Source organism: Eumetopias jubatus, unplaced genomic scaffold (assembly GCF_037043125.1).
Source record: "Eumetopias jubatus isolate StellerSeaLion01/CBP00866 unplaced genomic scaffold, mEumJub1_p1.0 scaffold_2, whole genome shotgun sequence".
Lineage (NCBI taxonomy): Eukaryota > Metazoa > Chordata > Mammalia > Carnivora > Otariidae > Eumetopias > Eumetopias jubatus.
Window position 1 is genome coordinate 988,935 of NW_028274808.1, and position 26,735 is coordinate 1,015,669.

At 51.2% G+C, this 26,735-nt stretch overlaps 1 protein-coding gene across 1 annotated transcript in view; it reads right to left on the reverse strand.

The window, feature by feature from the left end:
- ERICH1 (glutamate rich 1) overlaps positions 1-26,735 on the reverse strand; it is a 55,206-nt gene that overhangs the window by 16,173 nt on the left and 12,298 nt on the right. The window contains exon 3 of the mRNA XM_028099762.2: positions 11,370-11,522. Within this exon, the coding sequence (XP_027955563.1) occupies positions 11,370-11,522 (153 nt within the window). The remainder of the gene's footprint in view (positions 1-11,369; positions 11,523-26,735) is intronic.

The following is a 26,735-nucleotide window of genomic DNA, read 5'->3' on the forward strand; positions in this document are numbered from 1 at the left end:
CATGGGAGGCAGGCATGTCCTTGAGATCCTGTTTCCATTTCCTGTAGTTATGTGCCTGGAAGTGGAAGAGCTGGGTCACAGGGTAGCTCTTTTTGAATGTTTGAGGAACCTCCATACTGTCTTCCAGAGTGGCTGCACCAGCTTGCATTCCCACCAACAGTGTAGGAGGGTTCCCCTTTCTCCGCATCCCCGCCAACATCTGTCGTTTCCTGACTTGTTAATTTTAGCCATTCTGACGGGTGTGAGGTGGTATCTCATGGAGGTTTTGATTTGGATTTCCCTGATGCCGGTGATGTTGAGCACTTTTTCATGTGTCTGTTGGCCATTTGGATGTCTTCTTTGGAAAAATGTCTGTTCATGTCTTCTGCCCATTTTTCAATCAGACTGTTTTTTGGCTACTGTTGTAAGAATTCTTTTTATATTTGGGACATTAACCCCTTATTGGATATATACTTTGCAAATGTTTTTTCCATTCAGTAGGCTGCCTTTTCGTTTTGTTGTTTCCTTCACTGTGCAAAACATTTTAGTTTGATACAGTCCCAATAGGTCATTTATTTTTTGCTCTTATTGACTCTGCTTTTGGTGTCAAATCTAAAAAGTCACTCATGAGAACTATGTCAAAGAGCTTCCCCCCCATGTTTTCTCCTAGCATTTTTATGGTTTGAGGTCTCCCATTTAGGTCTTTCATCCATTTTGAGTTTGTTTTTGTGGGTGGGTAAGAAAGTGGCCCAGTTTCATCATTTTGCATGTAGCTGTCCAGTTATCCCAATATTATTTGCTGAAGAGACTGTTTTTTCCCATTGCATCTTCTTGCCCCCTTTGTCCAAGATTCACTGACTGTATGGCTGGGCTTCTTTCTGGGCACAGAAGTCCGAGCTGTTCCCCCCACTAGACAGGCAAGTGAGCCCAGAGGGGAGAGAAAGATGACACACGCAGAGATGACGGTGTGCAGACACTGGCGGGCAGAGCACAGACGCGAGGAACGACGCCCAGGCTGGGGTGGAGGGGTCTCGTGGGGCATGTCTTAGAGGACACCGCAGGCTGTCACAGGTCACAGTGAGGAAGCTGAGGGGACACTCAGCAAGCCTTCAGCACCGGGTCGGAAGCAGGGCCTGTGTGAAGCCCTCTCAGCTGCGGATGGCGGGGGTGTGGGGCCCTCAGGAGGGACGTCTGTGAGCGGGACAGTGAGCCAAGCGTCCGGGACCTCAGGAGCGCCATGGAAGACGTGTGGGTGGTGAGGACTGCGGAGAACGGGCCACACAGAGGCCGACAGGCACAGATGCTGGTGCATGGGGCGGGCTCATCAGGGAAGCGACCCGCTCAGTGTCCTGAGCTGGATCCACCGGGGAGGTGGCCCCGGCTCGCCTGCTGCACTCCCAGCTGAAAGCCGGGCAGACCAGGGTCCTGCTCCTGGGTTTCAAACCTGCACTGCACCCCAGCTGGGAGTGCAAAGGGCAAAGTTACTGGGCAGATGCGACAGGAACCGCAAGAGTGAGGAGCCCCTGTAATGTGATGGGAAATGTGTGTGGGCTTTGGAGATGGCCGTGAACCAAGCATGGAGTCAGACTTCCCAGGGGAAGGCTGAAGAAGGAAGAGCTCTTGCAGGGGAATGCTCAAACCAACATTCTTGCAAGCTCACTGGGAACCAGCCCAGCCAGGAAGACAGTCAAAGCAAGGAGCCTAACCAAAGAGGTGAAGGATCTGTATTCTAGAAACCACAGGACACTGATGAAGGAAATGGAGGAAAACACAAAGAGATGGAAAAACGTTCCATGCTCATGGACTGGAAGAATAAACATTGTGAAAATGTCTATGCTACCCTGAGCAATCTACACTTTCAATGCAATCCTTATCAAAATACCATCAACATTTTTCAAAGTGCTGGAACAAACAATCCTAAAATTTGTATGGAACCAGAAAAGACCCCGGATAGCCAGGGGAATGTTGAAAAAGAAAACCAAAGCTGGCGGCATCACAATTCCGGACTTCCAGCTCTATTACAGAGCTGTCATCATCAAGACAGTATGGTTAGTGGCACAAAAACAGACACATAGATCAATGGAACAGAATCAAGAGCCCAGAAATGGACCCTCAACTCTATGGTCAACTAATCTTCAACAAAGCAGGAAAGAATGTCCAATGGAAAAAAGACAGTCTCTTCAACAAATGGTGTTGGGAAAATTGGACAGCCACATGCAGAATTAAACTGGACCATTCTCTGACACCAGACACAAAAATAGACTCAAAATGGATGAAAGACCTCAATGTGAGACAGGAATCCATCAAAATCCTGGAGGAGAACACAGGTAGTAACCTCTTTGACCTCAGCTGCAGCAACTTCTTTCAAGACACGTCTCCAAAGGCAAGGGAAGCAAGGACAAAAATGAACTTTTGGGACTTCATCAAGATAAAAAGCTTCTGCACAGCAAAGGAAAGAGTCAACAAAACAAAGAGGCGACCCACAGAATGGGAGAAGATATTTGCAAATGACCCTACAGATAAAGGGCTGGTATCCAAGATCTATAAAGAACTTCTCAAACTCAACACCCAAAAAACAAATAATCCAGTAAAAAAATGGGCAGAAGACATGAACAGACATTTCTCCAAAGAAGACATACACATGAAACAGACACATGAAAAAATGTTCAACATCACCCTGCATCAGGGAAATACAAATCAAAACCTCCATGAGATACCACCTCACACCAGTCAGAATGGCTAAAATTAACAAGTCAGGAAACAACAGATGTTGGTGGGGATGTGGAGAAAGGGGAACCCTCCTACCCTGTTGGTGGGAATGCAAGCTGGTGCAGCCACTCTGGAAAACGGTATGGAGGTTCCTCAAGACGTTAAAAATAGAGCTACCTTAAAACCAAGCAATAGCACAAGACACAGATGCAGTGAAAAGAAGAGCCATATGCACCCCAATGTTCATAGCAGCAATGTCTGCAACAGCCAAACCGTGGAAGGAGCTGAGATGCCCTTCAACAGATGAATGGATAAAGAAGATGCGGTCCATAATTCAATGGAATATTACTCAGCCATCAGAAAGGATGAATACCCAGCATTTGCATCGACATAGATGGACCTGGAGGGTATTATGCTAAGTGAAGTAAGTCAAGCAGAGAAAGACAATCATCATATGGTTTCACTCATATGTGCAACAGAAGGAACAGCACGGAGGACCACAGGGGAAGGGAGGGAAAACTGAATGGGAGGAAATCAGAGAGGGAGACGGACCATGAGAGACCCTGGACTCTGGGAACCAAACTGAGGGTTTCAGAGGGGAGGGGGGTGGGGGGATGGGGTAACTGGGTGATGGGCAGTAAGGAGGGCACGTGGGTGATGAGCACTGGGTGTTATACGCAACTAATGAATCATTGAACACTATGTCAGAATCTAATGATGTACTATATGCTGGCTAACTGAACATAATAATAATAATAAAAAAAGCAACAAGCCGCAGGGAACCAGCCAGAAGACACCTGATAACCCCAAGGAGCATTTTCGGTCGCTGAAACAAGACCGGGAAACCTAAACGGCAGTTTGTTGTCGCTGAACAGAGTGTAACTGTTGTAGTCACTAAAACTATAATAATGAAGATATAATACAAATGTTATCATAACCTAAAGCAAGTTGGCTCCATCGATACACAGATACATTCTTTTGTGAAGAGATGTAAGTAGTTGTGGGTATGTGCTAACAATAAATCATTCAGGTGTTAAATATACTTTATGTTGTGGAAACAATCCGAGGGCTAGGACGGCAGGGGGGTCAGCCCAGGGAAGAGGGACAGCAAGAGTGGCCCCGCGGGCAGCAGGGGATGCTGCAGACAGCCTGGTGTGGGAGAGGGGCCCCGCCACCTGTCTCAGGGTAAGGAACTGGGCGCGGCTTATGCGTAACGGCTCTCTGAGTGGGCGCAGATGCCCTGGCAGTCCCCGAGTGGCGGAGGTGGCCAGGACTCAGACTCCTGGGACGAGGCTGCCAGGACTGAGCGCTGGCCAGGTGCATGCCCCCTCTCTGCGGCACCAAGCCAGAGGGACGAGGAGGGGAGGGCTGGACGAGGCAGGCACGTCCACGCAGGAAGGAGAAACACACCCACACCAGCCACTGGAGGAAGAAAGACAGGCCTGCAGTCAAGGCTCTGACCAGCTGTTCATGACTCTAGACAAGTGGAGCCAGCCCGGCGGGATGCGCATCAAGGGGAAGTGACTTCACGGAGGTTGTTTCTCTTGTTGTCACTGTAATTATAAGTAGGGACACGACCTAGTTCCAGATTTTTAGCCCTCATCAAACTTTGGGGTCTACAGAAATTTCATAAAATATGTTATAATAACTAAAAGGGGCACCTGGGGGCTCAGTCGTTTGAGCATCTGTCTCTTGATTTTGGCTCAGATCATGATCTCAGGGTCGTGAGATTAAGCCCTGTGTCAGGCTCCGTGCTAAGTGGGGAGCCTGCTTGAGAGTCTCTCTCACCCTCTCCCTCTCAAAACAAAAAACAAAACTAAAAAAAGTGGGCACCATCATGAAATACACAGCAATCAGTATTGGGGAAGGTCATAGAGAGATGTATGCAGTTACGTAAGAATTAATAACTGATCAGTTAGCAGATTAGTAAACCTGGGGAGTTCTCAAGATGATGGAGCTCTTCTGAAAACATGACAATGATAAGAGAACGGGTGGAGATGGTGGATTCGTCCGGCGCAAGCCCCGCCCCTGCAAGGGCCACACTCACCAAGCCCGAGTCTCCTGCAGTCGACCCCCCTTCACAGGGTCCTGGTCCTGGGGTACCTGAGGGGCTCTGGGGAGGGGTGAGGAGCAGGGATGGCCATCTGTGCTTGCCCCTCAGCTGGGGTGTGGTGCTCCCATCCACCCAACCGTCTTGAGGCCCGTCTAGCTCCAAATACCACTGGGGGCAGCTGGGAAGGAAGGGCTGGTCCAGAGAGTCCCGAGGAACAGAGCCAAGGTCAGGGCTAGGTGGGGATTTGCTCTCTTACCAAGATTTGAAAAAAACCATTAAGGAAATTAATAGATAATTCGAGAAAAGGTATTGGATTTAAAAGGGTAAATCTATTTTGAAAAAAAAGAGATGGACCTACACCTGTTCTAACAAAATATATTTTAGATGGCTCAAACATTTCACGTAAAAATTCCAAAGGTAAAGAGCCATAAAAGGGTGTTTTCATACGTTTATTAAGATAGTTGTTTTTATTTGTTCTTCAGGGTGTTGTCATTTCTGTTCTGCTCATTCTACCAGGGTGACGGCTTGCCACATTTTTAGGAAATTCACTTTCACCGACGTGAAATGTGCGAATATCCTTTCCTATTTTGTTCCTTTGTGTTTTAACCATGCACACCGTGTACTTGGCCGTGAAGAAAGTTTCGGTTTCTGCAGAGGCAGATCTGTCCACCAAGCTCTGAGGCTCAGGAAGACCGTCCCGGACGCGCGGTCTCCTCACACGACCAGCAGGACATGCTGTCCAGGGAAGGGGCTAAAAGTTCCGGCTGAAAAGGCCTGGCTCTGGGAGAAAGTGAACTTTAGTCGGCCTTCAGGACCGTAAACTGCAACAGTTTTTTGGAAAGATAGTTTGTGAACAGGTCCTGAAATTTAGAAACATGTTTACTCTTACGTGAGAGTCTGTATTCAGGAGGAAATCGGACTGCAGCGATTATGCACATGTGCGAACTGCAGTAGTGTGGAAACTTCTGGAAACCTGCTTTCACCAAACAGATTTCAACAGATTTCAGCTGTTGAAAAACACAATATGAACATATCTATATGCTGTGAGAAGAAAAACTCTGGACTGCAACATGAGAGACAAGTAAACTGTGTGCGTGCGTCTTGTGCACAGGGGACGTGTGGAAGATGCTCACTCGAAGCCTCCGGCTAGAGGCCTTACGTGCTGCCTTACTCTCTCTGCATCGTCCGTCACGCGTGACTTTCCTGTAGTAAGTATTTTCTGTGAGCAAGAAAACAAAGTGCTTTCATTTTAGCAAAACAAAAGCAACAAAGATGAGGAGTACCCAGAAAAGGCCCTCCTTCTAGAGACCGAGCCTCCTGTTTCTGTGTAACGTGTACACTTTCTGGTCATGGTTCCGGGACTTAGTCTGTGCCGTGGCTGCAGGAACCTGTGTCATGATGACGACAGTTTGGCAAGCCGCAGGGGTCACTGCGGTGGGAGGCAGCGGGAGGAGGGGAGGCACAGGGGTTTGCCACTGAGAGCAGAGCACGGAAAGACGCGAGGGCAGACGGAGGGCAGCTGGTGAGAACATCTAATTCAGGGAAGAAGGGAGGAGGTTCAGGTGCAGGCAGCGGCAGCTGCGAAAAGCGTGTCTAAATGAGGTGGATGCACGAGGACCCGTCCTGTGCCCAGATCACCTGCAGGTACGGGCTCACCAGCGCCTGCTGGGCTCCCTGCTGGAGCTGAACTGAAATCATGGGCCCAGCCACAATTCTGTTTCTAAGGACGTGAGGGGGGCTTGAGGCTTGTTGCTGCCTGACGAAAGCTGGATTCTTGGGTCAGCGGCTCAAAGGCACTGACTAAACGTGGGGCTGAAGGAAGCAACGTGGACAACAGTCACTGGGCCACAACGACAGACGTGAGAGGCGAGAGTTGTAAGACTACTACGCCGTGAGGCCGACGGAGCACAGAACCCTCCTTCCGGAAGGATGAGTGAGGCCCACAGAGCTCTCGACCAGGGCGCGCTGGAGACAGTGGGAGACACACAGGGAGCGTGCAAACAGTAATTTCGGGGGCGTTTGAAACGTGCCGGCCACTGGAATGCCCCGCGGCAGCTTCACACCAGCACTGTGCTCCGGGCTGGTCTCCATTCCCAGTGCAGTGACCTCCAGGGGCGGCGTGTGGGGGTGAACCTGTTCGCACATATGCACCTGTCCCCGGCACCTGCTGGGGTGTGGACGCCCTTGGGGACAAGCTCCGCCATGCCAACAGTGTGTGAGTGCCTTCACCTCTGCGTGGGAGGCACCGCAGGGTCCAGGCCAGGTCCACCAGAAGGAGAGATGCTCACGAGAGTTGTCTCTGCGTCCTCACGGCGGCTCCTCCAGGCTCAGAAGCACTGATGTGGGGAGGAGGGTCCTTCTCTCGAGCAAAGTCACACATCTGACTACCCCTGGGAACAACTTCCCTCCATCACCCACGACGGCTCAGGTCACGGCGCCCTCTCTCCCTCCCGGTGCCCTAGACGTGCCAAGTCCAGACCCCAGAGGTCACCTGGGGCGCCATCCAAAGTCCTTGCAATGCTCATCCCCCGCTTACTTGTCCCCGCAGGTGGGCAGGCTCAGCCTCTGCGACACTGCATCACAGCTGGGTCGCATGCCGCACACACGGCGCCTCCTTGCCAGAGGTCCTGCTACCCTCTGTCCACCGTTCCTAAGTCATGCTTTCCACAGGATCAGGTGCCCCGCCTGCCGTGCTGAGTCCTGCGCACTCGTGCGGATGTCCCCGAGGTCACTCTGCTCCCGCGGCATGCACTGCTGCCTGTTGTCAGGTAACTTACTCTACCTCAGGGCTCACGCGAGTCTCCCGGGGACGAGCCCCAGGCAGGGCCCTGTCTGCTGTCTTTGTGGTCCCAGGGCCTGACCACACAGCCAGCACAAACGTTAAACAGACATTTACTAGTTAAGAGAACGCGTGGTTGAACACTGTTTACTGTTTTTACTTCCAAAACGGGTAGGGCGTAGCTTAGAAAAATCAACATCTTAAGGACTCAATCTAAAAAGAAAGCCCAAGCATTGAGAGGTGGGGAGAGGTAACTATCAGAGAACAGAGATCAAGGAAACCAAATGCAACTGAATAAAGACAACAAAAACTATGATCTGAGCTCCCCGGCAGCCAAAGCAAAAAGAGTGTATCTGAGTAAAACATTTCTTGTCCAATAAGAAACAGCACACCAGTTTCTAACAACCAAAGCATTTTCTAGCACTGAATGCTAAAACAAATTTTCACTGTTATATAAACATCAGGGGGTGTACAGTGAGCGAAGAACAAAGTTTTAAATGACAGCTTTACTAAAACAAGCTAACAACAAAAAACACCCTCCAGGCCTTTAACTAACCTTATTAAAAATGAAATTCCACGATGATATTGTTAGAGAAAGGGGTGCTGACATAAAGTGGATGCAGAGCTTTCTTACGACCTCACGTGACATAGCGGGAGCACTCACCAAATCCCAGGGATGGAGTGATGGGTGCTCCCCTCCCACACCCGCACCAGCACTGGTGCACTTCTGACCGGCCTGGACCACAAGAACCCAGGACACAGGCACGCGGAGCCACTGCATGCCTCTCCCTCTGCAGGTGACACGAGGCTGCTCGGGGGACGAGCTTGGGGCGTCTGTAGGAGGCTCCGCGTCTGCTCACGTTTCCACCAGTGGGCACCTGAGTCCCCAAGGTCCTGCCAGGCGGTGTGCTGGGGAGATGACTGAGCTGGTAACAGTACTTATTACCTGACCAGCCGGGAGGACTTTCACGGTAAGGTCCTGCGTTATGTAACATCACACAGGGCTGCGTTCCTGGGGGTGCACCAAGACGGTGAGCTGAGCAGTGTTCCCGCCAGAGAAGTGACTCAACCAGTTAGCATTTTCTGTGGAAGAGCTAAGGGTCGCAGTTTACTGGCTCGTTGAGAACAACGTGCAATACCACGTGAGCAAGCACAGAAATGCCGGGTATCCGAGGCAGGAAGGAGCACAGGAGCACGAAGTTCTTCTCGAAAGCTGTACCAGGGCACTTGTGTGAATCAAACATAGGAGGGGGATCCTGGAGTCCGATAGGACCCGCTTGGTTTGATGCAGCTCCCTTTCCCTACAGCTCCCACCGGCCCACTAACAAGCAGTAGGCCTAAGAGAATTCAAGTCTGTATTTGTTACACTCAGAGATTACCCACGGAATGGGAAAGGCCATACGGACAGCAAGCAGCACACCAGCGATACCGGGTCTCCGCGAGTACATGCTTGTGTCCACAGCAAACACACGTGGGCCTGGAACAAACCTAGTGAGGACGGTTCACAAGCCCCAGGTGCATTCACATCAGGGTCCCACATGCGGGCAGTGGGGCCAGTGAGGGGTGACCGGGACGGGGCCCTCCCCAGGGAGGGTAGGTGCAGGATGACCAGTGACCAGGACGGGGGCTCCCCACTGGCTCCCCGGGTGGCCTGGGGACTTGGGTGCCCTGGGCCGCGGCTGCGCCCTGCAGGAGTGCCTGGTGAGTGGGCACAGAACCTGCAGGCCTCAAGCAGCTGGCCTGCTGGCCACACGTGGACACAAAAGCAGGACGGAGTCACCCCTCTTCTCCTCAAGTTTTCTCCAAGCTACTATGTCAGTGACTTACTGGTCCTGCGTATTCACAGTGGAAGTCAATGGCCAGAACTGGTTCTTGGAAAAACAGAAACAATTTGACTTTTTCTTCTTTTCCAACGTCAGTGCTCATGTTCTCTTTGCTTAAAATTGCAAACAGGAAGATTCAGGACTCCTCCTCCCAGCTTCCTGGTCTGCACGCCTCCCACCTGGCGTGTGCTCAGGCTGCACACCCACTGCGCGGAGCTGGGCGCCACGGCCTCTCTGAACACTCGTTCATTCTGGAGACCACTGGTAAGAGGCCTGGGTGCACATTCCTCCAACTTTATCCCCTCCAGCGCCCTGCAGCGGCCCACTTCCTGGGCAGACAACGGGAAGAAAACATTTGATAAACAGTAAACAAAGCAGATGGAAACAGAGATGGGTTCCAAGTGTTGAAAAGGGAAAGATACGGACTTCCCAGCCTCGATCTGGTGAGTATGTTATTCGAAGCTCTTCTGGAAAAGTGGGCAGCGTTTTCAGCAGCACTGACTTAGGCAACCGAGCTCACAGCGCCTCCAGAAAGAATCGCCTCCTCAAGCCCAGACACAGTCCCTGGCTGGTGAGGAGCCCCCGACTCCGCCTGCTGTGGAGAGACCCCAGTGGCAGACGGCCGCTCAGGGTCCCGAGGCAGAGCAGACGGAGCAAGGTGCGCAAGACTGAGCTCAGGGAGGGGCCTGCCCACGCTCTCCTCGGAGGGTGAGGGGTGGGGGCGCAAGTCCCATCAGCCCCCATCTCCACCACGCCCCTCCCCGGTCACAGCCTCTGGGAAAAGGAAGACCCATGCCCACAACAAGTAACAGAGGAAGAGACAATTCACAGAAAGATTCTGCCTCACAAGTCGCAGACATGGATCCTGTAATAACGTTGCAGTCAGCGCTGTCCAACTCACTAGTGAATTTGCCAGGTTACCGTGGAATTCCAGTAGGCAGCCCCCCGGTCTTGCCTGTTTTGCTCTCAGCCATGGGCCACCGTCAGGCTGGCTGCCAGCTGCCTGCGTGTGGGGGCAGCTTTGGGCCGGGACGTACTTGCCCAGCTGTGCCAACACCCCTCCACGTCCTGTGAGGGCATCACCCCAGCTCAGATCCTGCAGTCTCAGGACACACTCACGCTGACGACACGGGGGTCCAGGACGCAGCCGGGCCCTCACTGGCCTTGCCAGCAGAGCTAACCGTGCACAGCTGCGGGTGAGCGGAATTGTGTCCAGTGGCACGGGCATGAGTCCCGCACGTTTTGTACCGAGTATGCGAGGTACATGTGAAGTATGTTCACCAGAGTCACTGATCTTCATTAGAACATAGTTTTCTAATTAAATAATCTATTCATCCAATAATTACATTCCAAAGATTTTCAACAGGGCTTGAAAAGATAACTACATTTTTCCTTAGCTACCCCATTTTTGGTTTTATGGTTTCTGATCCTTTAATTAGGGACTCAGGAAGATCGATGTACAAGGAAACCACATTTTCCTGATGTTCAGATTAATTAAGGTTTAGAGTACAGAGTTCTTCAGTTTATACTCGTTAGAAAATCATCTGGGTAAAATTTTTATTGGACAATTCCAGGTTCCTCTTTACTTTGACTAATGTGATACCAGCACACGCACCAAAGCAGGCACCTCACTTTCCTTCATCCACAGGACATTCCAACACAAAAGCAAAACAGTCATTCAGTTCTTCCATAAAAGAGATGCAAAAGAAGTTATTTCCATAATTATAAAATTGATATACAATCTCAGAAATTCTAAAATTTGGAAAATCAAGAAAAAAGTTCTACTTAAGTCAAAACAAGTACCATTAACATCGTGCTGTATTTAATAGTAAACTTCTCCTAACCTACTGACGACTACGCCCCGGCCCCGTTCCGGCTGAGTCTCCTCCCACCCGAGTCTGTCTCCCTGTCATTTTTAATGATGGCAAGACACGTTTGGCCCATCCTGTGGCCGTCCGCGGACATGCTCACCTGAGCCTCTCACTGGAAGTCTATAGAAGCGGGACACTGTGGAATCACGCCTCACCTGAGAGCTGGCGCCCTCCTCCTGCATCATCGCCGCCGGAGGTGTCCTCGGAGGCCGGGCTGCCCCGCGGCTCTGGCAGAGCGGGGACGTACCCCTCAGGAGGCAAACTCGCCGTGTAGAACCGCCTTCGAGGTGGGGCCTTGGTGTCCTCAGCTGCAGGAGACAAAGGGACGGTGACCACGGCGTCACGTGACCAGACATTTGCTGGCCCTGGCGCCCTTCCCCAACCTCACGACCAAAGACTGAGACCCAACGGCTCGTGAAACACAGGAGCTCTGGAAGCCAAGGCCTTGTCAGAGGGCACCAGCCCTACATCCAGGCAGGAGAACGGAACCACCTGTGATTATTTAGCCTCTGGGTTTTTATAAAATGAGAGAAAAATATAACTCATGAGAAGGAAGCAGAAAAAAGAATATTCCACAAGCACACGTCTCATCATTCCCATGAGAATCTCTTAACGTCTTGGTACACGATCTGGAACTTCTTCTCCGTGTGCGCTAACAGTGCGCATACACTGGGTACATGCACACACATCTTAATGGGATCATGCCACCCACTTTGGTTATTATACATTTGTATATCATATATAATATCATTCAAAAGTTAACACAACATGACAGAATAATATCTTAAGATACATTTACATCTACGTGGTCTTTTAATGGTTACATAATATTCCATGTCTCCAGCAAATTATAATTTAAATATAATTTAACCATTGTCCTAAATTCCACACATGGAGGTTGATTCTAAATTTCCACTATCACAAACAGCTGCTGACTGTCCTTGTCGTACATAACTTTGCACAGCTGACCACTGAGTTCCTTGCAGAAATCCCTGCAAACGGGACTGTCCGAAGGGTAAGCACCTCTTGCTGGGTTCTGAGACGCATGGTCCAGAAAGGCAACTACAGGGTGGCTGGTTTCTCCCACGCCCTTTCCAACGCTGGGTGGCAGAAACCTTTAACTCACGCACAGCTGACACACACAGGTGCGTTAGTTTCACGCCACATACTGACTGGACAATTCCACCTGTCCTGCAGTGTTCCTGTGAGCAGTGCAGTCACCATCTGGCCCCACACACGGGATGACAACGTTCCGGACTCTGTTCCCCAGGCTGCACTTCCAAACCTGAGACGGGACCACACACAGAAATAAACTCTAAATGGATCAAAGACCTAGATGTGAGACCTGAGACCACAGAACTCCTAGAAGGGAGCACAGGCTGTGATCTTTTTTTGATTCCCGCCTCAGCAATATCTTTCTGGAACTTTCTTCTCAGACAAGGAAAACAGAAGCAAAAATAAACTACTGGGCAAAGGAACCGGCCAATGATGAGGCAGCCTAGGGAAGGGGCGATGTTCGTAAACGACCTCTCCATCTTTTTAATCGTCATATTTCCATTGAAAATATGGTAAAGCAATCTTGTATATGACAAACACAAGTGGATATCGCCATTAATCTTTCACAGAAAAACTGCATTTTATTTAAAAAAAAACAAAACAAGGTTTGAAAGAAATCACTAATACATATGACATATAATGTAAAAACCTTGAAACACTCTCCAATTCTTCCACCATCAATGTATTTCACTTTCTTGGAGCTAAGATACAAGAATTCAGTTCTTAGACTAATTTACTTCATAGTTGATGAATTACTATGTCATTCCACTGGAATCAGGGGCAGAGTGGGACATGGCTTCCAAGGAGACCACCCCAGACATCAACGTTTATCCTTTCCGCAGAGGATTTCTGGAAGCTTTCAGTCCACTAAAGTGTCAGTGATGAGAAGGTTAAAGAGAACTTGGAAATGTCACTGTTCATTTGATTATTCAGGTGCACATATGGGGAAGTGAAACACGATCTGGGTCACCAGAGGCAGCTGAGATGCATCTCCATCCAGTGCCGTGCTCCCGGGAAACAGGGAAACAGCTCTCATTCATCTGGACAGCACACCCGTGGCTCCTAAGGCTGAGCCTTTGAACTGTAAATGACCTGACAGCTTCCAGCTCCGGTTCTCCCCAATTTCTTCTGGAGAAAAATGGTTTGTTGTGATGACATCTATCTACCCTTCCCCAGTCAGATGTTCATGGCTCAGGGACGAGCCACTAGGCTTTGCTGAGCAGCCGTACACACAGGCCTCTGTGCCCCCAACCTTCATCCGGCATGGGGGCCCCAAGCCTCACCGGACTCCACGCCCCCCCCCCGCCCTCCACCCCACACTCACTGGGTGTGTGTGGGGACAGCGCGGGGACAGCGTCCCAGCTGGAGAGAACACTGGGGGACCGGCACGGCTCAGGTAAAGCCAGTGGAAGTCACCACTATGAGCTTGGTTGTCCACTTTGTTTAGCTCCCCCCAACCTGGAGCGGCTCCCATGCAGGTTCCTGAGCTCACTGCGTGCTGCCTCCGAGCAGCCGCCGTGCAGGGCACAGGACACGGACAGACTGCAGCGCCTCTTCCACCCGGGGGTCACCCCAAGGTGGGGCACAGAGCCGGGAAGGGAGTGAGCACAGGACGCGGGAGTGGCTGGCTGGAGGAGAGGCCCGGGTGCGAACGGCTCAGAGCCCATACGAGCCGTGGCTGCGTCCCGCGCCTGAGGAGCCGCACAGATGTGCGCAGTGACAGGAGAACGTGGCCGGGGCGGGAGCGCCGATGCTCAGGCGTCCTACCCCCTCAGCCTGTCCTGAACAGGGATGCGCCTCAAGGGGCCTGCCCTACTTGATCTCTCTGCTTCCTCATGATGCCGCAGCAGTCGAGCAAGCCAGTTTTAACAAAACTGATTCTGGTTTCCAACTCAGCCTCTTAAAAAGAACCACAACCACCAGAAGCCTTTAAAACATTCAAGTAAATGCTGTTGTTGAGGAAGAGAGAAGTTTCTCGTGGCACCATCACTCACCCCCCCCCCCCAAACTGGGTTAATTTGTTCCTCTGTTAGGAATGTGGTGTGCTCACCAAACCCCCTCCCACGGCTAGCTATTCCGATTTTGGACTCTCAGCTCCCATGGAAGTAATTGGATGCAGCTCTGCCTTCCTGCCTCTTGGACAATGCACGAAATTTGGCGCAGACTCCGGACCACATGGCCCGGCCAGCCTAGAGCCCTCCTACCACCTGCAAGTCCAGGAGGTGACACCTGGTCCGCCCCACTCTGGGGAAGCCCAGCACTGGGTCTGGGCTCTTCTCCTTTGCCCTTTGTCATTCCAGACGCGAAATTCAGCACCTTCTTCTTCTACAAATTGTCCGCTCACCCCAAGTACCTCAAGAGCCGAGTGATTAAAAGAAAAGAAAACACAACCTTTTTTTTTTTTTAAAGGACTTTACATTTTTAGAGCAGTTCTAGGTTCAGAGCAAAATGGAGAGAAAGCTACAGAGATTTCTCATATGCCTCCCCCCACATGCACAGTGTCCCCCCACCACCAGCATCCCCCCGGGACGGTGCATTTGTCACCACTGATGAGCCCGCGTGGACACGTCATCACCCCCCAGAGTCCACAGTCTACATCAGGGTCACTGTTGGTGGTGCACGCTCTGTGGTTTGCACAAATGTGTGATGACACGTCCCCACCCTGACAGGGTCCCCCAGAGTGGTCTCACCGCCCTGAACCCTCCGTGCTCTGCCCGCTCCCCCTCCTTCCCCCACAGCCCTGCGCCCACTCCCCCTCCCTCCCCCTTCCCCTGGCAGCCACTCCTCTCTTGACTGTGTCCCTCATTTTGCCTTTTCCAGAAGGTCACAGAATTGGGATCCTGCGGGGTGTAGACTGCAGAGTAGCTTCTCTCAGTAATCTGCACTTACGACTCCTCATGTTTCTCACGGCTCATTTCCTTTCTATACTGAATACTACCCCACTGTCTGGAGGGACCAGTCTATGTGTCCATCACCTACTGCAGGACAACTTGGTGGCCTCTGAGTTTTGGCAGTTTTACAAACACAGCTGCTGCAAACACCTGTTTCAGCTTTCATGTGCACAACAGCTGGGTCATTCCCGTGGGGTTTTCAGGGGGGATGAGGGGTCAGATCATTCTCTGCACATCTTTGCCATCTTGGCCTCCCTGGGCCCCTCCTCCTGTACCTCAAACAGAGTTCTTTTATCCCTGATGGAAGTCTCCGGGCCACCAATACCCCATGCAACTCAAGCAGGCTTTCCTGTTAGGAGGTAAGGAAAATACATCAGCCAAGTAAAAAGAACTTCCTCTGAGAAGCAGTCAGATTCAGGGATGTGCTGATGGTTGGTACGTATATGGAGTGGAGATGGGAGACAAGTTGTGGGCTTCCATGCTTACTGAGACGCGGGGGGGGAGGGGGACAGGGCCGTGGGAGGCACAGCAGGAACAGAGCCCTGCGTCTGGGGAGTGACGAAGGTGGAGAAGTCGGCTGGAAGCCGTAACTGTCTACAAACACAGAAGCTGTGAGACTGGGTGGAATCACCTGGGGCACGCAGTGGACAAGTCAGAGTGAGCGTGGGGCGCTCCACCACCCAGAGGTTGTATATATGCGTCTCGTTAACATGCACGGGGGAGTTAGGACATGTAAGGGTGGAGGGGCCACGTACATGCTCCAAACTCCTCCAGAAAGGCTGTGCTGAATGACGTTTGTACCAGGTTATGAGAACTCATTTTCCTGAATTCTCAAGGACCATGTGGCGTGCACACTTTGAAAATGCTGTCTACCTGGTAGGCAAAGAGCAGCGTCTCATGGTCACATTTACCATGGGTGCCATTACTAGGGAGGGTCCCTCTCTGGTCATGTGTACCGGGCACAAGTGCTCCATGCAGTCCTAAATGTCAGCTCAAAAACTCCCTGCCATTCCATTAATCTAGGCTGTGGCTACAGTTAAAAGGAAATAGGTTATTCTCAGGGGAAAAAAAATAGAAAATATCTCCGACCTGCCTGGGGTAACTGGCAAAATGCTATGGAGGGAGGCAGGGCTGACTGGACAGCGGACACGGCACCCATTCCTGTCCTAGCCGCAAGTTTTCCTGAACCTTGACGTTTTAAGAAATTGGATCTATGTTGCAGAGGAAAAGATGCCCCCACGTGCACTCACCGCAGACCCACACTGCGTGCGCAGGCACGCACACCCAGCAACCATGCTGTGACCGCACCCGTGAACACCGTGCGCCCACGCTGCGAGCGCACCCACGCTGCGAGCGCACATGCACACCCCGCACCCACGCTGCGAGCGCACCCACGCACACTGAGCACCCACGCTGCGAGTGCACCCACGCACACCCCGCACCCACGCTGCGAGCGCACACACGCACACCCCGCACCCACGCTGCGAGCGCACCCACGCACACTGAGCACCCACGCTGCGAGTGCACCCACACTGCGAGCGCACCCACGCACACCCCGCACCCACGCTGCGAGCGCACACACGCACACCCCGCACCCACGCTGCGAGCGCACCCACGCTGCGAGCGCACCCACGCACACCCCGCACCCACGCTGCGAACGCACCCACGCACACCGAGCACCCACGCTGCGAACGTACCCACGCACACCCCGCACCCACGAGCACCCACGCTGCGAGCGCACCCACGCACACCCTGCACCCAGGTACACCGAGCACCCACTTTGCAGGCACACCTGTGAACACTGTGCACCCACGCTGCAAATGCACCCATGAACACCACACAGCCACGCTGCGAGTGCACTGACGCACACCCCGCACCCACGCTGCGAGCGCACCCACGCACACCCCACACCCACGCTGCGAGCGCATCCACGCACACCGAGCACCCATGCTGAGTGTGCACAGACCACATCCCTACGACCCCCACCGTCAGGTGGTTATCCAGCTTCCAAACTGCCACTTCACTGCAGCTACTTCCTGTCAATGAAAAAGTTTCACTGCCTTGTGCTTAATTGATCCTGGAATAACATCTGCCATATAGGATGGGTCCGTGAGCTCCTCTTGTTCACGTGGTGAACAGTTAACCTGTTGCCACATCGTCTCCCAAAAGCTGCCCCTCTTGTGCTTCCAACTAGCAGCCTAGCTAAGTCACACTGGACACATCTGCAGAACAGTTAGCTTTCAAAGGCACTTCCTTTTTTATGACAATATTAGCTAAAAAGCACAAATATTTGAGCACTGAACATGTCGGTTTTTAAAGACAAACGCAATAAACTCTTGCCACTCCCCTGAGCATTAGGTACACGTCTTTCCACTCGTGGGCGTGTCCACGCTATCGCAGGCCTAGTAACATAGTCCTGTGTCAGAGGCTTCTGCTTCTGGTGACCGGGCAAAGGGAGAGAACCTGAACACTTGTCCCGAAAACTCTGAGAAATGCCAGGTAACCCGCACAAACATTCTCTCCCTGCATAGCTGTGCTCCGACGCAACCAGGCCATCCTGGGAGCAAGCAACACATTTTCAAGAATTTTTCTGTGCACACCTTGAGAATCGATTAAAGTACACGAGGACAAGCAAAGGGCGCAGTTGAGCAGAGAAAACTTTGAAGAATAAGCGGAATGGATTTTCCTGACTGGATATGAAGGCACATTATAAACCAGAGGAATTAAGCCGGTGTGGCCAGCAGCATCACGGAGCTCACTAACCCGGAGGGGACACTGTCTTCCGCAAACCTGGCCGAGGAGCCTGCACAAAGTAAGGTGAGACCACCTCCCCAACACGGGTCATGGTCTGAAAGGGGCACCTATGCAGGAGAGGCCTCTCTTTTAGGAGACAGAAAATACCTACTATTACAGTAGCAAAAGACTTCTTCAGCCAGAAACAAACAGCACTAGCCACAAACTTAAAGACGGACTTCTAAACAAGAGAACACATTGTTTTTAAAAATGAAGACAGTCCATGGAGAGAAGGTACTTGCAACATATATAGTTGGCCAAGAGTTGAGATTTGGAATACAAAAAGAACTTGTGAAATCTGTAAGATAAATAACCAAAAACAACCCAAGAGAAAAACAGCCCCTAAATCTGGTCTACAAACATGCCTATGCTGTGTAGCTTCACGAATAATCAGTAGTGCATATTAAAATGAGATGTAGTTTCCTTGCACTTGATTAGCTGGCCCTGCAACAATGGGGGTTTGAACTGCTGGGGTCCATTGATATGCAGATTTATTTTGATCAATACAGTGCATCCTGAAATGTATTTTCTCTTCCTTAAAATTTTCTTTTTTTTTTAAAGATTTTATTTATTTGAGAGATAGAGAGAGCATGAGCAGGGGAGGGGCAGAGGGAGAAGCAGGCTTCTCCATCCCAGGACCCTGGGATCAGGACCTGAGCCGAAGGCAGACGCTTTACCGACTGAGCCACTCGGGCACCCCTTCCTTATAATTTTCTTCATGACATTTTCTTTTTGCTAGATGTGTAGTAAGAATACAGTCTATAATACATGTAACATACAGAACATGTGAATCGACTGTTTATGTGAGTGGTGAGGCTTCTGGCCAGCAGTAGGCTATTAGCGGGTAAGTTTCAGGGAGCCAACAGTTGGAGGTGGATTTCCGACTGCCCGGAGGTCAGCGCCCCAACCCCTAGCTCATTCAAGGCTCAGCTGTGTTACCTACTCGGTAGGACCTGGAGAACAAGAAGGCAGGCGGGTCCCTGGAGGGTGCGTACAGCTACTTCTCTGGCGACAGGCCCTAGGAAACTCCCCTGTGTATGGAGAGGTCCATGACGACCTAGGACCTTCACTCAGAGAGAGAACTGTGCTGCAAAGCCAGAAGAACATACAACGTGAGCTTCCAGCCAAGACGGAGTCACAGGCAGCATGCACCATCCCGCCCGGAACAGCCACAGGGGCGGGCTGACCTGATAAAGCAGGTTTTAAATGCTGATCACTGAGGAACAGACTGGCCGTGAGCCCGTGGCCACTGTGGCCCAGGGCAGAGTGAGCATGAGCAGCATGGGGTGGGACCCGCCAGGTGGTGTTCTCCCAAGGTGAGGTGGGGACAGAGGTCCAGGGAGGCCCAGGTGCCTGCAGGCCACGGGCAGTGTCCCCGAGAGAAGCAGGCTGCATAGAGTGAGCCCAGGGTTCTGAGGGGGACCCCTGAGTGTTCTGATGAGCAGGGTGTGGGCACCCTGGAGAGGAGCTGCCAGGCAGGGGGGGCTTCACATCTTGGCGCCGGGCACCTTGACACTTGGCAGCCGGCAACCTTGGGAAAGGGCCAGGCCACTGCCCGGCAGCGTCCCTGCATCCAGACAGCTGGGAGGGTGGGCAGGAGCATGGGCCCGTCCTGTCCTCGACGTGAACACCGCGGGCTGATGGACAGCAGCTTCCGGGGCCAGGCGGACTTCCACCTTGCAGCCTGGCCCCTTGCACCCCGCCAGCTGAGATGGAAGAGCACGCAAGGAGCCCCATGGAGGTCAAACAAAACCCACAGAAACGGAGAAGGTACAGGACCAACAGGGCCTCTGTGGGCCGTACGACAACGTCAGGTGGCCTCGTGTGTGAACCTGAAGCCCTTTGAGAAACACTTACTGAACGTTCCCCACGTGATGAAGATCACAACTGCAGGGTTCCCAGAAGCTCCACACACTGGACGCACACAACCGTGGGGGGCACCACAGCGAGGCACAGCAGAACCCGATGGCTGGAAACCAAAGTGGGGGTATGTTCTCATGCTGCTGCCCCGCTGCATACAACAGTGGCTAAACTCGACAGCACTTACCGTCCGCAACAGAGTCTTGCACACCTTCCAGGACAATATATGTACGGTAAAGGGTACATACTGTAGGACCAAGCAGGAAAAGTGCACGGAAGTGGGGCTTCCGAATTCCAGGAAGGCAGGAGGGAACCGGGCCTGGAGGGGTTTGGGGACGCCGCTTACCCTGGTGTCACCTCACGTTTCCGTCCTTCCTGAGCTACAGCTGAGACTAGGTACACAGTGGTCAGATTTGACACACTGAAACGTGGCAAGGTGACGGCCAGCCTACTGGCGGCTCCCTGCCCTCACGTACTGACCACCTCTCTGGCGTGGTGAGAACATTTCTGGTCTATTCCCAGGAACCGCCAGGTGTACAGTACAGAAGAGTTAACTACAGTCATCAAGCCCTACGTTAGACCCCAAGAGCTCACTCCCCTATAACTAGAGGTCTGTGCCCTGTGACCAGCGTCCCCCCACCCTATCCCCTGTGAGTTCCCTGTTTTCAGAGTCCACACTGAAGTGAGATCATGCCGTGTTTGTCTTCCTCTGCCTGACCCACCCCACTCGGCCTGATGCCCTTGAGGTCCATATGTTGTATTTCTTAGACAACAGGAGGCTTTCGAGGAAGTGGCAAAAGGTTAAGATTTGAAAGACCTGAGTGGAGTGGGTTCCAAGACTTCTGCTGTACTCTCAAGACTTTATTAGAAAATATTCACATCTTAATGGAAAACTGCAGTTTTTACCAAAAAGAGCTTTGCAACATTTTCATGGGCAATTCCGGCACTCAGATGTTTCTCCACATACTGATTCTCACAGGCCCCCAAGAAGCGCGGTGCAACAGCACAAACCCACCCGACCGCCGCCCAGCGGCTCAGAGGGGCCCTCTTGCTCCCGCACACACAGTCCCCAGAACCGTGGTTTTAAACTGCGAGCCCCGTCCACGCACACGCAGTTGCCACATCGAACGCCTACTTGTGTTGTAGGGTAAGTATTCATCCCTAAAGCTAATCCACACCCCACACAAACTGGTGGCCACCCGCATCCACTGAAACAACATATATGAATGAGCTCTTGGCTCAGTCAGAAGCCCTACTCCATCCTTTTTCCCTCTGGAACTCCAACACCCCCACAACTTTGCCCTCATAGAGTAATTCTGTCATATCATACTTCTCGAACAAATTGTACTCTTTCAAAAATTTCCACGATGCTACATGTGGCTTTTTCTAAATTATTACAACTAGTAGAAGGCAACTGACCAAAGTAACAGTTGTTGCTTCTCGTGATTACCCGATACAGAGGCAAGTCCTTTTGGCAACAACTCTCTTGCTGAGAGGGAAGGACGTCCGTCCCTGCTACAAGACAACAGGGTTTTGCTGGAACGCAATTACCATTTTGCATTTTTATGGAGGTAACTGCTCAGAAACTTTGAACACAAAAATAGGTAGATGACAGTGTGTGGCTTTTTAAAAATAGCAATATTACTTGATTCACTGAATTCTCTCTAAGTCATATGCCAGAAATCACAGTGAAATCTGTCATCAAACAAAGTTACTTTTCATGATCTACTGGCTGAGAACTCAATTATTTCCTTCAGTTTTGCTGAAAGCAAAGGAATGCCGAATGTCTGACTTGCAGAGAGATGCGTTACCCATCCTTAGACTAGGTCATTTCTTTCCAGGAGACCGGGATTCCCAGTCACCCCTTGGCGGGCACACTGAAGTGGGGTCCTCACCTGCTACGCCCTCCTTTTCAGATGGGAGAAGACCGGCCGAGGAAGGAAGGCCCGCAGGGCAGCTGGGCAGTCCCTGGGAGCGGTGACCACGTGGCCTCAGGCCCCCAGCACAGGGGCAGCTTCCAGGCACACACAATCAGGCATCCCAAGGACAGGGACACAGGGACAAAGAGAGGCATCCATAGCTACTCCCTCTCCGGACTCCACCTGGGGGAGGATGGTGGATGGAAGGGCCTCCGGGTGGGTGGGAGCAGCCCCGAGGATGTTCAGGACGCTGAGCCTGAAATGACAGCGGGGCCCATCAGACAGTGTTGTTCCGGAGCTGATGCCCCAGCGAGAGGCCGCCGGCGGGGCGTGCCGGCAGGAGGGCCGGCCCTGGGTGTGGGGGAGACTGAGGCAGAGAGGGGCCATCTGCGAGCGAGTGCCGCCCTCCAGCTCGCCCCAGAAGCTGAGACAGGAGGACAGAATGAGAAATAAGCACACAGTGTGGAAGATAAAGTTGAGAAAATTGCCCAGAAAATAGACAAAGATGACGAAGTCATAAAAACAGGAGGGGAGAAAGCGAGGTGATCTCTTGGGAGCCTCAAAGCCGGTTGACAGGAATTCCAGGGGAGGAGTGACCAGAGAAGCCACGTGGCACCCGTGTTTCCAGCCTCAACGGCCCGTGTGGCAGACGGAGACAGACCCACACCGGAAAATGTCTGTGCTCTATTTCAGTTCTCTGGGGTCAGAAAGAAAAAGCCAAAACGGTCCAGAGGGGGTGACAAATGGCTATTTCCAATGGGACTGAGCATCAGAACGGCGGTTGACTTTGCCGCTTCGACAGTGGGTGCTGCGGGTGGAGTCTTCAAGCCTCTGAGAGAAGACGGTTTCTTTCTTTTTTTTTTTTAAAGATTTTATTTATTTGAGAGAGAGAGAGAGAGAGATCACGAGGAAGGGGGAGGGGTAGAGGCTGAAGCAGGCTCCCTGCTGAGCAAGGAGCCTGATGCGGGACTTGATCCCGGGACCCTGAGATCATGACTGGAGCTGAAGTCAGATGCTTAACTGACTGAGCCACCCAGGCTCCCAAGAGAAGGCAGTTTCTAACTAAGAGTTCTACATCCCGTGGCATTTAAGTACAAGAATCGAGATATTTTACAATCCAAAGTCCCCAAAATATTTATTTCCCCAAAACCGTTTGTGAAGAAACTACTCCGACAAAGGAGACAAACCCTCTTGAAGGGAAGAGATGGGTCTGGGCTTGCAGATGAGGGGGTCCGTGTGGCACAGGAGATCGCTACAAAACCATGAGACCCACACAGTTCCCAGGGTCTGACGGTGCCGACAGTGCTTCGGACCATGGCCCCAAAGGGCGGTTAGGGAAGACTCTGGGAGTATTTAGAAAATTGTTAACTCCGCGAAGCATCAGTACCTCCACTCCACTCCACCAGAAGTTGTGCGAAACAGAATCATCACATATTATGTGGCTCAGTGGCAAATACTCTCCACATATTCATCGCAGTGCAAACAGTGGGTCCCGAGCCCACAACACCGTGGCTGACTGACACCGGAAGACATGTCGTGAGGAGGAGCCAGCAGAGAAGCTCGCGGGCCCAGGAGAAGCTTCAGTCACCCAGACAGCGGGTGCAGACCTGGGCACCTGTGTGGTGCATGCTGCTGCTTGTCACGGTAATTCCTGCAGGACTACTTGTAGGACTTCAAGATATGTGCAGAGACCATGAATCCATGAAAAATAATAATAAGAGCAATAATGAAAAGTAAAGGTCTGATATGGGCCTCTGAGTGAAAAATTTACCAAATGCATACAGATTGGTTGTTTTGTCTATCTGCAGATTATACCCTTGTCTTTAACAAGTGGAATTATCAGCACTCTTTTAAAACCAGAAAGAGGAAATGGGTTTCTGTGAAGTTCTGAACAAACATCAGTAAATTGGCTAAATAATTATCATAATTACCATGCTGTGTCCTAACCACAAAGAGCATTCTCCCAATCGCACATCCAAGGACTCACTGATAAAGGCACCTTTCTTCATCTGGGCTGCCTTCTTCCAACCCTACAAAGATATGGGTGCCCCTACAACTCTGATGATCACCAAGCTGTCCCCTCTAAGAGTGCCTCCAAGGGAATTCTCAAAATAACATTTACAGAAGCTTCATGCAAGTTTTATCTATATGATTGTGATTTCATTGTTTTGCTCTAGCCAAGATTTCTTTTTCCAGCTGTAAATTATGTTTTTCCTTTAAAATTTCCAAGGCATATTGCTTCATAAAAGTATGTTGCTCTTTCATGGTTTAAAAAAAAAAAGCATTCAACAAACTAGGAATAGGAGGGAACTTCGACCTGACAAAGGGTATGTGCACAAAGCCCACTGCAAACATCCTGTGCAGAGGGAGAGCCTGGATCCTCTCCCCAAGACCAGCAAAGAGACCGGCATTCCCACCCCTGCCACTTTCCCTCAAGGGTACACTGATGTTCCAGCAAGTAAATAAGGAAAAAAAGAAAGAAAGAAAGAAAAGACATCCAGACTGAACGGGAAGAAGTAAAACATCTCTCCCCACAGATGACATGATCTTATATGCAGAAAGTGCTGAAGACACACATGTGCACACATGCACACAAAACTGTCAGAGATAATAAATTTGGCAAAGTTGTAGGATCTGAGATCAAGACACAAAAAACATGAATTTCCATATTTAGGAAACATTTGCCTATTCTGAGGTCAGAGGATTCACATTATTTCCACACACCAGCAATGAGCATTCCAAAAAGAAACCAAAAGAAGAAAGTAATTCCACTTGTAACAGTATGAAAATGAATACAATACTTGGAAATAAACCTTTTTTTAAGTGTAAAATTTATAGTAAAAGCTACAAAATATTGTTGAAAGAAACCAAAGATGACTTAAACAGAAAGTTGTTCTAAATTCATGAACTGGACAAGTGAATATTGTTACGAAGGCAACCACCCCCACAGTGTTCTGTACATTCAGTGCGATCTGTATCAAAATCCAATTGCCTTGGGGCACCCTGGTGGCTCAGATGCTTAAGCGTCTGCCTTTGGCTCAGGTCATGATCCCGGGATCCTGGGATCGAGTCCCGCATCGGGCTCCCTGCTCAGCGGGAAGCCTGCCTCTCCCTCTCCCCCTGCTTGTGCTCTCTCTCTCTGTCAAATAAATAAAATCTTAAAAAAAAATCCAATTGCCTTTCTTCCCCCCAGAAGTGGATAAGCTGACCCTAAGATTCATGTGGAATTGCAAGGGACCCTGACAGCTAAAACAGGCTTGAAAAAGAACAAAGTTGGAAGACTCTCACTTCCTGATTTCCAAACTTACTATCAAGCTGTAATTAAAACAGTGTGGTCCTGGCACAGGACAGACATACAGAAAAATGGAATGAACTGAAAGCCCGGAAATAAATCCAAACATCTAGAGCCCACTGACTTCTGGCAAGGGTGCCAAGGCCATTCAATGGGAAGAGCAATCTGCTCCGCGGACGGTACGGGGCAAGGGTGCCCAGGAGAAGGGCTGGGTCTGGACCCGGCCTCACACCATGTACAATCGCCGACCCGGAAGGCATCGATGTCTTCAACATCAGAGGTAAAACTATAAAACTCCCACAAAACCTAGATGTAAAATTTGGGACCTTAGATTTGATGATGGTTTCTTGGATATAACACCAAAACCACAGGAGACAGAAGAAAAAAATAGATGTGAGACCCAATCAAACTTGAAATCTTTTGTGCTTCCAAGGACACATCAAGGAAGCGGAAAGACAACCCACGGTACAGAAGAAAGCACCTGCAGGTCACACATCTGGTAAGGGTCTAGTATCCAGAGCATAACCAACTCTCACAGCTCAACAACAAAAGACAAACAGTCCAGCTTACAAGGGCTCATACAGACATTTCTCTGGATACACGGATGGCCAACACATGCATGAGAAGACGCCCCCCATGCACGGTCATCAAGAGAACGAAAACCAGAACTACAGTGAGATACAACCTCACACCCACTAGGACAGCCGCCATCAAGAAAACAGAAAATAACAGATGTGGGAAGGGTGTGGGAGACTGGAGCCCTCGCGCCCCTGCTGGGGGTGTCATGTGGGGTGGCCGCCAGGGACAACACAGTGGTTGTCCCTCAGAACTATCATGGGACCAGCAAGCACACACCCAGGTGCACGTCCAGGACAAGTGAAAACACATGTCCACACACACACTTGCTCTTGGGTGTTCACGGCAGCATCACTGATGACAGCCCAGAAGCAGAAACCACCCAAATGGCCATCCACTGAGCAATGAATAGACACAGCGTGCTCTACGCACCCAACGGAGTATCCTCCACGGTTCAAGAGGGACGGAGCGTACACGCTACAACGGGGATGGACCCGAGCACGCAGTGCCGAGCGGCCATGGGCCCAGGATTCCGGGCACGTGGGCTGTGCAGAAGAGACAAACCCACAGAGCAGAGCGTAGGGACGGGGAGCGGGGGTGCTGCTAGTGGGCATGGGCTTTGTTTCTGGGGTGATAACTGTGTTCTGGAGTTAGTGGTAGCTTTTGTAAATATACTAAAAATCACTGCCCTGGATGCTTTGAAATGGTTAAAACAGTAAACTTGAGGTTAAGTGAATTTTATCTTGAGAAAAAAAAAAAATCAGGGTCACCTGGGTGGCTCAGTGGGTTAAGCGTCCGAGTCTTGATTTCGGCTCAGGTCCTTGGCTCGAGCCTGGCCTCAGGCTCCGCACTGGCGGGGTGTCTGTGCCTCTGCTGCCCGACCACAGCCAGGCCCGCAGGCAGCGCTCCTGGTGCTGAGGATGAAACGTGTGCGGAGGCCCACTGAGACCCTCCCGCAGACGCATACAGTGCGCCTCCTGGACAGAACAGAGCAGCTCTGGGGCCTTGTGAACCAGCGGTTTCCATGTCATAAACACATTCCGAACCGAACTTAGCGATGGTATTTTCACATTTACTTAACACCTCCAGGCCCAACAACGGTATTTACAGGTGCCTGTTGACACAAAGTGACTG